The following is a 15669-nucleotide window of genomic DNA, read 5'->3' on the forward strand; positions in this document are numbered from 1 at the left end:
TTTTTAAGTGGGAGAACTTGCACAATTGGTGGCTGACTAAATACTTTTTTGCCCCACTGTATATAAAAAAAAACTTTCCCTTCTACCACAACATTGTTGATTCTTGCAGCCAATTGTTAGATATTCAGGCAAATTGTACTTGTTTAAGCTGTTTGTTGTCTTTGTTGCTATGCCATCTAGGGCTGCACGATAAATCGCGATTAACACTAAATCTCGCGTAAATCAACCTGTCTAGTGTGCAATTATGATATTGCAAAGGCTGCGATTGTTTTTATGCGCAGCATGTCCGTGAAGCACGGCTCTTTGATCAGTAGGAAGTGCTGCTTGAGTCTCCTATAATGTGCATTTGTAAAAGCAACACTCATCAAACATCATCATTATAAATATACTTTATTATCATGAAAATATCTGAGAAGGTTTGAAAAACAGTGATAGAAAGATGCCCATAGGCATTTCCTGGAACTACGCATGTTATGGTGGTACTTCTGCGGGGAATATTTGGAGTTTCTGTGCGAGAGCGCCCTCTGGCTTTTAACGCAGCAGCATTCAACCATACTTCACTGACAAGTTGCGCATAAAAAATTGCAGCCAACCACCAAATCGGGTGCGGATTATTTTCAATGTATCGTGCAGCCCTAATGCCACCCTATCTAGTCTGTCAGTTTCAGCATGAGTTAACATTTAAGATATCCTCTCAAATATAACCCATTTTTTAAAAGTTTATTTAGTCGGTCTTCCTCATAATGATTTTAATCTTTGAAATGCATTGTATTATTTCAGATATCAATATCCTCAGGTTCTTCTTCAACCTTGGTGTCAAGGTACACTGTTTTGAGAACTCTTCTTTGCATTTGTTGCTTTATTAAAGACTATTACTGTTTATAGAATTACATAGAAGTGTAATGCTCTCCCAATTTCCTCAGGCATACTCTCAGCCGATGTTTCCTCCCATCGTTTATCTGGGTGCGCTAAACCAAGCCTATCAGATGCACCTTAGAGGCCCTCCTCCTTCCTCGGACTCTCCTGCTAACCCCACCGTGACTTCATGGCAACCAGAAAACCCTTCTCCTCCTCGGAATTTGAGCTCCATCCCTGACACCTCATTGGACAGCCATGCTCCTGTTGCACCTGTAGCATCTGGTAGCGGCCCTGTTGGTCCAATAGAGTTGGGAGCGTACAATGATCACCCTGTATCCATTCCGATGCCGCTGCCACCAATGGCCTGGCCAGCTTCCTCTGGTCTAAGTACCTATGCTGGGTCGTACCCTCCAGTGCAGTTTTCAGCACCACCCTATCCACCCCCTGGGAATCAGATGTATCCGCCGACATCTGTTGGGTACCACCGTATACAACTTCCAATGCCTCTTGAAGCCTTAAACCATGGCCCTCATGGCCGGATGGATTTCTTGCCGTTTGTTCCTCCAACAGTGGACAGAGGTCAAGGGAATGGCCAGAGGTCTGTGAACCCCCAGTTTGGGTCCTTGCAGAATACCGCTGGCTTTCCTGGAAGCCAACCTCATTTGAGTGGTGGTGATTACAAGCCTTTAGACATTCCCGTTTCAGTGGCCACGATGGAACCTCCACCCTTTAGTGGACATTGTCCTGTTGCACAACCTTTTCAGATTGGCCCATTGCAAGGAGACATGGCAGGATTGACCCATTTAACCAATGGGAACTTAGGAAAACAAGGGGGACTCTTCCCAAAGAGCCTTCATGCTGGTCTTATTGCAGAAGACCCTTCTCGCTCCATTCACCCTTATTCTCCTAATGATAAGTGGTCGGTGGAAGAGATGGAGTTTCACAATGTGGATCTCAGCACCACTCAGTCCTTTTACAGCCAGTCCTACAGGGGTGGAGGAAGACGTGGCCAAGATGACAGAGGAGGATATCGAGGCAGGAGCCATCGTGGCTGGAAAGATTATTCTGGCCGAGGCAGACAAGATGACCAGTCATTCTACAGAAATTATATGAGACGAGGTGCAGGGCCAAGAGTAGAGATGCAGTTACCATATCTGTGATGCTGGATATACACCTTTTTTTTTGGTTTACGATATCAGATACACAAAATTTGTTGTTTTGAGTTTCTGGGTGGCTTTTGGCAAATTATATTGATTAGTAATGTATACAATGCTTTTAAGTTTTCTGGCATTTTCTCTCCCCACATTGATTAAAAGTAAAGCAACTGTTTCACCTGTTCCTATTTCACTAAACCCCTGTAAAAATGTAATTGTGTGTTTGCATAGGTAATAAAATCTTATAAATATTTTTGTTTTCTTGTTCCTACATGCACAGCAAAAGGGAAAAATATTGGTTTTATATTGCATACAACTTATCAGATCTATGTGCACTTCCTGTAAACACCGAAATCTTTATTTGCATCTTTTAACGTGGGTATTTTTTAGACTGGTTCTCAGAGGACTGTCCTAAAAGTCAGATTTTTCCTGAAAAGCTCGTAAACAATTCAGTTCAATTAATGGTGTAATCATATCACCGGACGCAGGAAAGTGCCTTTTTGTCAAGTTTTTCTTTTTTTTTGTTGTTGAAAATTTGGTTTTGATTGAGTTTCTGACTGTTTCTTTATTGCGCACCATCATCCCCCCAGCAGGGTTCTGGGGTATCTGCTGAATGAATGTTGATGCCAAATGCCTGCAATAAAATACATTTCTGATCCAAAGATATGGTTTTAACACCAAATAAAAGATTTAAGAATATCTTTCTCAGTTTTCTCTTTCTCATTTATACATGAAATAAAAAGCCTAAGAATATATTGTCTTTTCATTTTACAGTTGCAGTTCCCTTTAATATATTTAGGCAATAGACATGCAAGTACAACTCCCATTTGCTTGACTGGACTATATATTCCTCAGAGCCTTTTGTGTCAAATATGCTCTCTTATCAGAGGAAATAAAGTACATACAGAAAGATGTAGTTTGGACACCAAACAAAAGCTAAAGAACATCAAGCCAATTTTAACTGCAATTCCGTACATGTAGTTGTGACACCAAATACAAGCCAATCTTCCTCAGTTGCAGTCTTTCCATTTAAAGTCAGTTTATTCCAAAACAATCTCTGCACTGCACAGACTTGTCACCCAATATCATTGACACAACAGGTTTTGTGTAGCTGGTAGTGCGTTTTAATATCGAACGGTTTCAGTTGCATCTTTACAAGACTGCCGAAGGCAAAAGCCTAATCTTGAGAAATCGGGTTATTTAATATGTAACACATCGTGTAACATGATTCAAATATTTTATTCAAAACATACAGTTGCATGTTTGGCATGTGTAAATTGGTTCCCATTACTTTGTGACCAGAAAGAACTTAAGCTGTTAATAACGATAATTAACCCAAAAACATTTAAGGTTTTATTCTCAAATAATGTCCTCTCCTCATCTCAGAGGATCCATCTCGTCTCTTTGTGGAATCATACCAATGGCCAAGAGGAGAGGAGCAGAGCTGTATGTTTGAAGTGGTGATGGTGGCGATAATTCAGTAAACATATAAGTCCACAATGCCAGCGTTCGCTGGTCCGATGTCGTATTGAGCTGCTAAATTTATGGAATTCTGTGAAATAGGACCTTCAGTCATCCAGGAAGAAGTAGTTTCCACTCTTCTTTTGTTCCACATCCTTAAAGACGAAAGCAGAATACAGGTTTTTAATTAACAGGTACAAAGCTAATGGCCACATAATGACACTATATCAAGACCATCAAATAAGCCACATATTTCGACAGCATTTATGGAGGTTCAGAAGTATGAAACCCCTATTAGGAGGCCCAAAAATGCTGCCTACATGCACAGCAAAAGGGAAAAATATTGGTTTTATATTGCATACAACTTATCAGATCTATGTGCACTTCCTGTAAACACCGAAATCTTTATTTGCATCTTTTAACGTGGGTATTTTTTAGACTGGTTCTCAGAGGACTGTCCTAAAAGTCAGATTTTTCCTGAAAAGCTCGTAAACAATTCAGTTCAATTAATGGTGTAATATCACCGGACGCAGGAAAGTGCCTTTTTTTTGTCAAGTTTTTCTTTTTTTTTGTTGTTGAAAATTTGGTTTTGATTGAGTTTCTGACTGTTTCTTTATTGCGCACCATCATCCCCCCAGCAGGGTTCTGGGGTATCTGCTGAATGAATGTTGATGCCAAATGCCTGCAATAAAATACATTTCTGATCCAAAGATGTGGTTTTAACACCAAATAAAAGATTTAAGAATATCTTTCTCAGTTTTCTCTTTCTCATTTATACATGAAATAAAAAGCCTAAGAATATATTGTCTTTTCATTTTACAGTTGCAGTTCCCTTTAATATATTTAGGCAATAGACATGCAAGTACAACTCCCATTTGCTTGACTGGACTATATATTCCTCAGAGCCTTTTGTGTCAAATATGCTCTCTTATCAGAGGAAATAAAGTACATACAGAAAGATGTAGTTTGGACACCAAACAAAAGCTAAAGAACATCAAGCCAATTTTAACTGCAATTCCGTACATGTAGTTGTGACACCAAATACAAGCCAATCTTCCTCAGTTGCAGTCTTTCCATTTAAAGTCAGTTTATTCCAAAACAATCTCTGCACTGCACAGACTTGTCACCCAATATCATTGACACAACAGGTTTTGTGTAGCTGGTAGTGCGTTTTAATATCGAACGGTTTCAGTTGCATCTTTACAAGACTGCCGAAGGCAAAAGCCTAATCTTGAGAAATCGGGTTATTTAATATGTAACACATCGTGTAACATGATTCAAATATTTTATTCAAAACATACAGTTGCATGTTTGGCATGTGTAAATTGGTTCCCATTACTTTGTGACCAGAAAGAACTTAAGCTGTTAATAACGATAATTAACCCAAAAACATTTAAGGTTTTATTCTCAAATAATGTCCTCTCCTCATCTCAGAGGATCCATCTCGTCTCTTTGTGGAATCATACCAATGGCCAAGAGGAGAGGAGCAGAGCTGTATGTTTGAAGTGGTGATGGTGGCGATAATTCAGTAAACATATAAGTCCACAATGCCAGCGTTCGCTGGTCCGATGTCGTATTGAGCGGCTAAATTTATGGAATTCTGTGAAATAGGACCTTCAGTCATCCAGGAAGAAGTAGTTTCCACTCTTCTTTTGTTCCACATCCTTAAAGACGAAAGCAGAATACAGGTTTTTAATTAACAGGTACAAAGCTAATGGCCACATAATGACACTATATCAAGACCATCAAATAAGCCACATATTTCGACAGCATTTATGGAGGTTCAGAAGTATGAAACCCCTATTAGGAGGCCCAAAAATGCTGTCTAGCCAAGAGGCTCACTAGGCTTCGAGATGGTCGCAATCCAAAAATTGTTTTGTCAACACTAAACTTAATTTAATAATGACACTATTGTCCTCTGTAGAGCAGCTTTATAGCTAAATATTAATACTGTTATTTTCTTGTTTATTACTGTGAAGCTGCTTCAAACAACCATATATATATATACATACACACACACACACACACACACACACACACACACACACACACACGACCTGACTACTTGATTTTAACTTCATTATCAAGAGTTGTCAATTCAGTCTAAAGCCTAATTAATTTTGGGTTAAATGCAGGGGTATTATAGTTCAACTAAAACCATAAAAATACTTGAAATAAAATAAAACATAAAAAATAATAATAAACTTACTGTATTTCATATAGTTGCCAAGACCCATTTTCTTTTAGTTTAATACTTATTTTTGATACTAAAATAAGTAAAACTTCAACAAAAAAAAAAACTATTGACGCATCTAAAAATGTCAAAAACAAAATTACTAAACTCAAACTTTAAAATTAAAAAAATAAAACCTAATTCAAAATATTCATAAAAACCATAATATTCTCTCAGTGATAATAAAATAACACTGGTTAAATGTAATCCTGAAGGAAACAATCTGCAGATTTAATTTGTACAGTGTTGTTTCAATGTGCATGTTTACCTTAATGGAATTGAGTTTGTTAATTCTTGGTCTGAAGTTGTTTGGGTCTCTTCTGAACGTGATCTCCAGCTGCGATAAAAACTTATTCATGCCAGCCAGCAGAGTCTGTGGACTGATGGGAAACACATTTCAGCATTAACATGAGTTTCATAATCACCTACATGTTCATAGACCTATGATACAATACTTGGAATACAGAAAATATATGTCTTTTCTATACATTTGTTCATTTAAATGTAATACCAATTACACACAGGTTATCAGAGCAAATAAAGGACGTACGTATTGGCGGTAGTGCTTCTGGATGGAATTCCGTCGAAGACGATGACTCGGTCCGCCAGGTAAGTGGCCATGATGAAGTCGTGCTCCACCACAAACGCAGTCTTCTTTGCGTGAAGGATGAATCTGCACAGCAATTAAAGAAAAGAATCAGTGAAATAGTGAATCCAACACACAAAAACTGCCATGAAAGTGTTGCAGATGTTACCGTTTGATGACCCTGGCAGCCATCAGACGCTGCTCAGAGTCCAGATACGCAGACGGCTCATCGATCAGATACACATCCGCAGGTTTTCCTAAACACAGAGCCAAAGCCACACGCTGCAGCTCACCGCCAGACAGATTCTGGATCTGCAGACACACAATCAGTGTGTTTGAATAAGCATGTAATAATCTATTAAACTGTGTGGTGTACTTAAGTGTTGTTATTGTTAACAAAAACTATTTAAGTTAAATAGAAATATTAAATAGAAAAACGAGACAAATTACAAAATTACAAATTTTTTTTTAAATAAATTCAGAATGAAAATATAAAAATAAAAGCCAATTCAAAATATTGATAAATACTATAATAGTACTAAGGGTGTTAAACTTCTAAAATTAGAAAAACTGAAAAAAAACTAAAGCTAAACGGAAATATTAAAAACTGATAACTAAAATTACTAAAACTTCACATTAAATTAAAAACTGAAAATTTTCTAAATTTTAAATTATACAACAGTTTTAAAGGTGTAACAGTATCAAATAAATCCCAGTTAAATAATAATAGAATATTTAAAATATTTAAGACTTAAATTTATTTTGAAATGTTGAAATTCTAAAATTATACATACATAAACTTAAAAAATGTAATTAGATTTTTTTTGATAAATAAAAGCCAAGAATAAAAAACAACAATTGAGGAACAATTTTCAAATTCAGAACAATGAAATTAATGAGATTGAATTCAATTCCTTATTTTAATGTAAAGACTAAGACAAACTCCTTAAGACCTTTATCGTACCAAACAACCGGAAAGTAAACAGATTAATTACATGTACATACTGCCTACTTGGAATACAACCGTGCAATGTGGCGATAAAATATTTTAGAGCTATTTTTAACGCTGGTGTACTCACGTCCTGGTCGATGATGCTTTCAATCTGCATGGGCTTCATAACGTCAGTGACGAACTGAGGGTGTGTGTACGCGTCTCTGATCTTATCGTGCAGCAGGGCTCGAACGCTGCCCTGAAAACACACCGAACGTCACGATTCCTGCAGACTGATGTACATCATACGGATCAAAACGAACTCAAACTCACTTTAAATTTGGGGCTGATCTTCTGTGGTTTGTAGCTCACGTTCAGGATAGGCACCTCACCTGAGAAACAACACACTCAGTTACCACTAAAAAAAGTGTTAAAAAAAACAAACAAAAAAAGTCCCCCAAAAATCTTTTTGACTTGACAAAAGAAATGTTTTACTCTTAGCATTAATAATTTAAAATGTAAAAATGTAAAATAGAATATACAATACACATTTTCTTTTTATTCTAAAACTCTTGGTAATGTTGTTATTTGCTTCCATCATCTTTACTTTTCTTAACTTCTAAAACCTTTAACAATTTGATGTGCTTTTGTCAGAGTAATTTATATATAATATATACGCTATTTTATGTCATGTAAAAAATGGAGGGGGGGAAATGGAAACGTGAAAAAAAACAAGTAATATATTTTTTAAAATACCAACTTTTCTTAAATTCTAAAAACTTCAGTAATTATTTCTACAAATTTTATATATATATATATACACACACATTTAGCAGATGCTTTTATCAAAGCGACTTACAAATGAGGACAATGGAAGCAATCAAAATCAACAAAAGAGTGCTATAACAAGTCTCAGTTAGCTTAACGCAGTACACATAGCAAGGGTTTTTTAAATAATATAATAAAAATAAAAAAAATTAAACAGAATAGAAAAATAGAGCAAGCTAGCATTAGAGGTCTTATTTTGCTTTTGTTAACTGTATAATAAATGAAAAGAAAACAGATAGAATACAAAAAGATTAGAAAGCAAGTGTTAGTTTTTTTTTTTTTTGAAGAAAACAAGCAGCAAATGAACAGTGCAAGTCTGAAAGGGACAAGTGTTTTTTTTTTTTTTTTTTAAGAATAGAATTAGAATGGCGAGTGCTAGAGTTAGAGGGTCAAATAAAGATGGAAGAGTATATATATAATTTTTCTTAAATTCTACAACTAACTTTGAATTAACTTAGTCAAAAACCTTTTCAAGTGTACATACACAATATATTTTCTTTCTTAGAATAGAATATTGCAATCCAATAAAATGGGATTAGATTTAGATGAATAATTAGCAATTTCCTGAATTATGTTAAATACTGGACTGATGTGTGCTGATTTTCACCTCCTGCGTCTGGTTTGAGGCCTCCTGCAAGCATTCTGATGAACGTGGTTTTCCCAGTTCCTGAAAGAGGAAAACCCGTTTATTGGACAATAAATCAAACCACAATCACCGCTTCCTTTACCATGGACCACCGTCTCCCTCGTCTCACCGTTCTCTCCCAGCATGACCATGATCTCGGAGTCGGTGAACTCTCCTTCCGTGATGGTGAGCGAGAACTCGCCCATGCACTTCTTCATGTTGGGGTACTGATAGCGGCACATTTTCTTCACTTCCTCCTCAGTGGCCGTCTCCGCCACTTTAAACACCAGAGACGTCTCCCTAAAGCGCAGGTTCTCTGTCGGCACGAAGCCGTCCAAGAAAATATTGATCCCTGGAGAAAAAAAATGAACAAGTTCTAGTCAAAACATAACATTTTTGAGCATCACGTGCAGGTTTTGGAGAGGGCCGTACCTTCCCGGACGCTGAAGGGCATGGTCACCACACCGTAAACGCTGGGAACGCCATACAGACAGCAGATGAAGTCTGACAGGTAATCCAGTACACTCAAGTCGTGCTCCACCACAATGATGTACCTACACAGAGGAATATGAGCTGTAAGGACTAGTAATGAGGAGTAACTAGCGACGCTACGAGAGCTTCAGACCTGTCTGGAGAGATGAGGGAGCGGATGGTGATGGCAGCTCTCAGCCTCTGTTTCACATCGAGATAACTGGACGGCTCGTCGAACATGAAACTAGGGAAAGAGAAACGGCATTGCTATTAGTGCTGCTGGTAACATACTATTAAACAGTTTTCATTAATTGAATTAAAGCTGAAATAAGCACATAAATATCTGATGAAAAACAGAAATGCAGCCTTTGCACACAGCTGCCTTGATAAGTTTAAAAATAAGGCTAAATAAATATATTTTTTAAAAACCTAACAAAAATGACAAAAGCACATATAATTACTTCAATTAAAATGGAAAATATAAAAAAATAAAAGATAAAAATATTATAATAGTACATAAATAATACTGAATACTACAGCAAACTCAAATAAAAAAAAAGCTAAATAAATATTAAAAACAAACTAACAAAAATGACAAAAGCACAAAATTATTAAAGTCAAATTAAAATGGAAAATATATTTAAGCAGCTCAAAATATTATAATAGCATACAACCAATACTAAAATAACATTGCAGGACTTTAGATCCTTGCACTGAAATAAATTAAGTTTAAGCCTCAATACAAAAATTACTAAAATTTAAAAAGCTGAAAAAGCTATATATATATATATAAACTAAAAATAACAAAGACAAAATTACTAAAACTAAAATTAAAGCTGAAAATATGAAAATAGAACCTAAAAATATTACTATTGTAATAGTATGTAAATAATATTAAAATAATTAATGCTACAACACTTCATCATTACAATGAAATAAAACAAGTTTAAATACTAAAACGACTAAAACAGAAATAAAAATGAAAGCTAAAAAAATCAAATGACAAAAGCATGCAAACAAAATTACTAAAACTAAACTGATAATTGAAAAAATTTAAATACAAGCTCAACATATTAACATTAAATAAATAATACTACAATAACACTAATTAAATTAAATACGTTTTAGCTGAAGTACTAAAACTGAAATGACAAAATTAAAGCTAAATAGAAACTAATAAAAGTTACAAATCACATAAAATAAACTAAAATTACAACTTAAAATTGAGAGAGCTGATTCAATATATGAGTAAATAATAATATATAAATAAAATTAAAATAACACTGAATGCTACAGGACTTCTTCATAAGGGCACGGACTCACATATCAGCTCTCTGAATGCAGACAACCGCGCAGGCGAATCTCTGCAGCTCTCCTCCTGACAGATCCTCAACATTACGACCACGCAAGTGCAACAAATCTGACCAATCAGAGCAGAGAACCATCAAAACCACCTACATTATTCGATCTACATTATTTACATGATCCTGCATAAAAAGAAAAGCATGTGTTCGTACCCAGCTGTTCAATATATATATATAAATATAAACTAAAAATGACAGGCAAAATTACTAAAACTAAAATTAAAGCTGAAAATAGAACCTAAAAATATTACTATTGTAATAGTATGTAAATAATATTAAAATAATTAATGCTACAACACTTCATCATTACAATGAAATAAAACAAGTTTAAATACTAAAATGACTAAAACTGAAATAAAAATGAAAGCTAAAAAAAAAAATCAAATGACAAAAGCATGCAAACAAAATTACTAAAACTAAACTGATAATTGAAAAAATTAAAATACAAGCTCAACATATTAACATTAAATAAATAATACTACAATAACACTAATTAAATTAAATAAGTTTTAGCTGAAGTAATAAAACTGAAATGACAAAATTAAAGCTAAACAGAAACTAATAAAAGTTACAAATCACATAAAATAAACTAAAATTACAACTTAAAATTGAGAGAGCTGATTCAATATATTAGTAAATAATAATATATAAATAAAACTAAAATAACACTGAATGCTACAGGACTTCTTCATAAGGGCAGGGACTCACATATCAGCTCTCTGAATGCAGACAACCGCGCAGGCGAATCTCTGCAGCTCTCCTCCTGACAGATCCTCAACATTACGACCACGCAAGTGCAACAAATCTGACCAATCAGAGCAGAGAACCATCAAAACCACCTACATTATTCGATCTACATTATTTACATGATCCTGCATAAAAAGAAAAGCATGTGTTCGTACCCAGCTGTTCACACACCAGCTCTTCTGACTTGGTGTCGTCCTTCCTGCTGAGGATGGAGCCTACTGACCCCTGCAGGACAAAGGGAGAATTACAACACAATCAAGCACAGCAGATTTGACTTCAGATTTCCCTTAGCTGCCGTTCATACCAACCTTAACAGTTTTGGGGATCTGATCGACATACTGCGGCTTCACGATGGCCTTCAGATCGTCTTCCAGGATCTTGGTGAAGTAGTTCTGCAGCTCGGAGCCACGGAAATACGCCAGGATCTCCTGCCAGTCAGGAGGAGCCTGGAAAAACATGCATGAATTAAGTTAGACATGCAAACTCGGATCAGATCTGGAGTGGGTGTTTGTGCGGATGAGAGAAACTCACATCGAATCTCCCCAGGTTTGGTTTCTGTTTTCCCGCCAGGATTTTCAGAGCAGTGGATTTTCCGATACCGTTAGTACCCACGAGCCCCAGCACCTCACCCGGACGAGGGATGGGCAACCTGACGGACATGAACACTCAGATTAAACGCACAAAATACTGAAGCGTGACTAATGTACTGATGACTCAGTTTGTACCTGTGGAGCTTGAAGGAATTGGCACAGTATCTGTGTGTGGTTTCCTTCTCCAGGTTGCTTGGCAGGTTCACGATTGAAATAGCACCAAATGGACATTTCTATGAGATTAAATGCATGATAAACTATGAATTTTGGGTTATGGAAACTAAGATAGAAAAATCTATTTTTTTTAAAATGGAATAGCTTATTGAACCTTTAGACAAAATATTAAGAAAATTTTTTTTTTACTTGTGTTTTTGTCGAGTATCATATTTGATCCATCAGGCTGTTATGGCTCATATAGTCTGATACAGTGAGAATATGGAGGGAAAACAGCTTTTTTTTTTTTTAAGAGATTCAAACTGAGCAAAAATATGTAATTTGGTGCATTGCTGATATTTATATGATAAAAAAGGTTATGAAATTCTGTTGCTTGTAATGTAAATCAAAGAGATCTTTAAAACAGTATAAAAGATACTTAAAATGATAGTGGTCGCTCTATATCTCCAGTAATCTGTCTTAGTAAAATGAGACTGAAATGATCTAAACTAGGCCTGTCGCAATAATCAATATATCGACTTATCGCGCAATATATGTACATGACCTCAATAATTTTTGGTGACGCAATATATCGCCCATTATATTTACATAAAAATTAATGTCACCATGTTTTTTACATTCCACTTGTGCCTGTGTCTTTTGCAGCTTCTAATACATAACGTGGTGTAGCTGGTGCTAGTTCACATTTAAAAAATGCTTCTACAAAAAAAAAAAGTTTCTTCTGCAGATATGGCTTTGTTTAGGGATCTGTGCCTTTGTGCATACAGACATCTGAGTGCTGAGTAGTGATTGTGTTTTTCAGCAATAGTGTGCAGCCTTCATTTACAGAGAAAAGAAGGTCTGGGAAAAATCTGTAGATGGAAAAATCTCCATATAATTTCTTTGTGGTTTTTCTTTTTTTTTCTTCCTACTTTGCACTTTTTGTTAGAAAATGTTTATTTACTATTTATGCAGGTTTAAGGTATCTAATATTTTGATACTTAATTTCCGTGATCTAAATATTCTTAAAAATGTAAAGTTTGTTGTCATTTGGAAGTGTGTAGGCCTTCTTGCATTATTATGCTGTTACATTATGATTATATATTCAGTGGCATGATCTAAACTAGGCCTGTCGCAATAATCAATATATCGACTTATCGCGCAATATATGTACATGACCTCAATAATTTTTGGTGACGCAATATATCGCCCATTATATTTACTTAAAAATTAATGTCACCATGTTTTTTACATTCCACTTGTGCCTGTGTCTTTTGCAGCTTCTAATACATAACGTGGTGAGTCATGAGGTGCTAGTTAAAATTTAAATAATGCTTCTACAAAAAAAAAAAGTTTATTCTGCAGATATGGCTTTGTTTAGGGATCTGTGCCTTTGTGCATACAGACATCTGAGTGCTGAGTAGTGATTGTGTTTTTCAGCAATAGTGTGCAGCCTTCATTTACAGAGAAAAGAAGGTCTGGGAAAAATCTGTAGATGGAAAAATCTCCATATAATTTCTTTGTGGTTTTTCTTTTTTTTTCTTCCTACTTTGCACTTTTTGTTAGAAAATGTTTATTTACTATTTATGCAGGTTTAAGGTATCTAATATTTTGATACTTAATTTCCGTGATCTAAATATTCTTAAAAATGTAAAGTTTGTTGTCATTTGGAAGTGTGTAGGCCTTCTTGCATTATTATGCTGTTACATTATGATTATATATTCAGTGGCATAAAATTGTCTTTAAAATGACAATAATATTGCTTATCGCAATTATTCCTGGGGCAATATATCGCACAACAAAAAGTTGTTATCGTGACGGGCCTACTCTAAACATATAATGCAATGCAATCCAGTGCTGATTGAGAGATGAAGAAATAAACGCTCCTCAGAAGATGTGAGATGTTCTGGAGTAGTGGTCGACCGATATGGGTTTTTTGACAGCTGATGCCGATATCTTGGAAAGCAGGGTAGCCGATGGCTGATATAATTTTATTTATTTTAATTTAAGAAATTTGAAATCATTTGAAAATGGATAAAAAATTATTGTGTAAATAATTAGTAAAAATAATAAAAGACAAAGCATTTTTCACAAATAAATAAATATTTAATAAAAATCTAATTAAAAGGAAGTAAACACGGTAACCAACGGGGCACTCAGTATTCTGGGAAGTTTGTGCGAATCATTTTTTTTTCTCTCAAAATAAAGCGAAGGTAACACTCATTTTACATACAGCACGCAACGAAAATGACATGAATATGACAGTGGGCAACTGCATAAAGCGCAGCACAATTTGAAATCACTATTTTAAAGTTTGTCGATCGCGTGTCTTTAGTGAAGCTGAACTCTCCTCCTGTCAGCATTCAATTCGTATGGACCGACCGTCACGCAGAGAACACGCGATCATGCAGGATACAAATGCACACTTCACAAGATCTCAACTAGATTTGACTAAGTCTGCAAGGTTTGTTAAATTAAATGCTCATTAGTCATTCAAAGATTTGTTTAAATGATATAAATGCGTGTTTGCTGAATGCTGACGGCAAACGAGAAAGTATTATAATGTTTGCCTTTCTATTACTAATAATACTAAAGCAATCGTTATACTTTTTTGTATACATTTTAATTCATTTGTTTAATAGTTCTGTAAGAAATAATTGACGACGGGCTGCTGAATTATTAGAAAAATAATGCACACCCGAAGTGGTGATGAAAAATAATAATTCAACGGCCCGGAGTCAATTATTCCGCTAATACTACGGTTACCACACCTCAAGACATCAATCAGATGATATATTTAAAGGGATTCGTCTGGTTTTTGTACTTAAATCGCTATTGTGAGTAGGATTATTTCTTCCGCCGTATCATCCAACGACTCTTTTGCTAGTTCCAATGCACAATTTGAAGGGTAATGGAAACACGCCTAGAGACACACAGAGAAAGAGAAAGAAAGAGAGAGAGAGCGAGCTTGTGAATTAGGCTACCTCTGTGCGTCCCTCAACAGTGTTCTGCAGCAGCATCTCTAAACAGCGCTGTTATTACCTCGCTAGTGAGAAATGTCACGTGTAGCCTTTAAGTTGCTACACTATATAGGCTAACAAATAAAATCTTCAGGGCAACGCTGACAACACCTTTTTGTGCAAACTGCGTGACCGTAGTGTGCGTGTGCGAGCACGTGTGATTGCAGTAATTCCTGTGTGCTGTATACGTACTGTATGTAGGGCTGTCACGATAACTACTTTTTGTTGTGCGATATATTGCACCAAAATTAATTGCGATAAATGATATTATTGCTATTTTAAGACCATTTTATGCCACTGATTAATGACAGTATGACAATATAATAGCATAATAATGCAAGTACACTCTTTCAAAGAACATTTTTTTTAATATAAAATAAAGAATATTTAGACACTGGAATCGGAATGTATATAAAATATATCCTAAATAAATAAAAAGAATTAATAATAAATTAGGGATGCAACGATACCATTTTTTTTTTTTAAGAACCAATCCGATCCGATACTGAAAATTCTGAGTATCGGTCAATACAGATACCGATCCGATACCAGTAAACAAAAATTAAATCAATGTAGAATTAATGTACTTCTGTGTGTTGACCTGATCGTCACTTCTTTTGTGTGTTAAACACAATCTACTAAATATAG

General features: G+C 35.4%; 2 protein-coding genes across 3 annotated transcripts in view; one reads left to right on the forward strand and one right to left on the reverse strand.

Moving 5' to 3' along the window:
* The window catches only part of otud4 (OTU deubiquitinase 4), a 13379-nt gene extending 10713 nt beyond the window's left edge, over positions 1–2666 (forward strand). For both annotated transcript variants that reach the window (XM_016231396.1, XM_016231397.1), the window contains exons 18-19: positions 781–821; positions 924–2666. In XM_016231396.1, coding sequence (XP_016086882.1) covers positions 781–821; positions 924–2018 — 1136 coding nt within the window. In that variant the 3' untranslated portion in view covers positions 2019–2666. The remainder of the gene's footprint in view (positions 1–780; positions 822–923) is intronic.
* Positions 2667–4627: 1961 nt separating this feature from the next.
* The window catches only part of abce1 (ATP-binding cassette, sub-family E (OABP), member 1), a 13815-nt gene continuing 2773 nt past the window's right edge, over positions 4628–15669 (reverse strand). Inside the window, exons 2-16 of the mRNA XM_016231368.1 lie at positions 11984–12081; positions 11790–11907; positions 11567–11704; positions 11414–11483; positions 11220–11316; positions 9302–9391; positions 9109–9230; positions 8807–9028; positions 8659–8718; positions 7557–7615; positions 7372–7482; positions 6462–6604; positions 6257–6379; positions 5975–6086; positions 4628–5137 (exon numbers count right to left, since the gene is read on the reverse strand). Coding sequence (XP_016086854.1) covers positions 5090–5137; positions 5975–6086; positions 6257–6379; positions 6462–6604; positions 7372–7482; positions 7557–7615; positions 8659–8718; positions 8807–9028; positions 9109–9230; positions 9302–9391; positions 11220–11316; positions 11414–11483; positions 11567–11704; positions 11790–11907; positions 11984–12081 — 1611 coding nt within the window. The 3' untranslated portion in view covers positions 4628–5089. The remainder of the gene's footprint in view (positions 5138–5974; positions 6087–6256; positions 6380–6461; positions 6605–7371; positions 7483–7556; positions 7616–8658; positions 8719–8806; positions 9029–9108; positions 9231–9301; positions 9392–11219; positions 11317–11413; positions 11484–11566; positions 11705–11789; positions 11908–11983; positions 12082–15669) is intronic.

The sequence above is a fragment of the Sinocyclocheilus grahami genome, unplaced genomic scaffold, assembly GCF_001515645.1.
Source record: "Sinocyclocheilus grahami isolate Dianchi unplaced genomic scaffold, SAMN03320097.WGS_v1.1 scaffold389.1, whole genome shotgun sequence".
Lineage (NCBI taxonomy): Eukaryota > Metazoa > Chordata > Actinopteri > Cypriniformes > Cyprinidae > Sinocyclocheilus > Sinocyclocheilus grahami.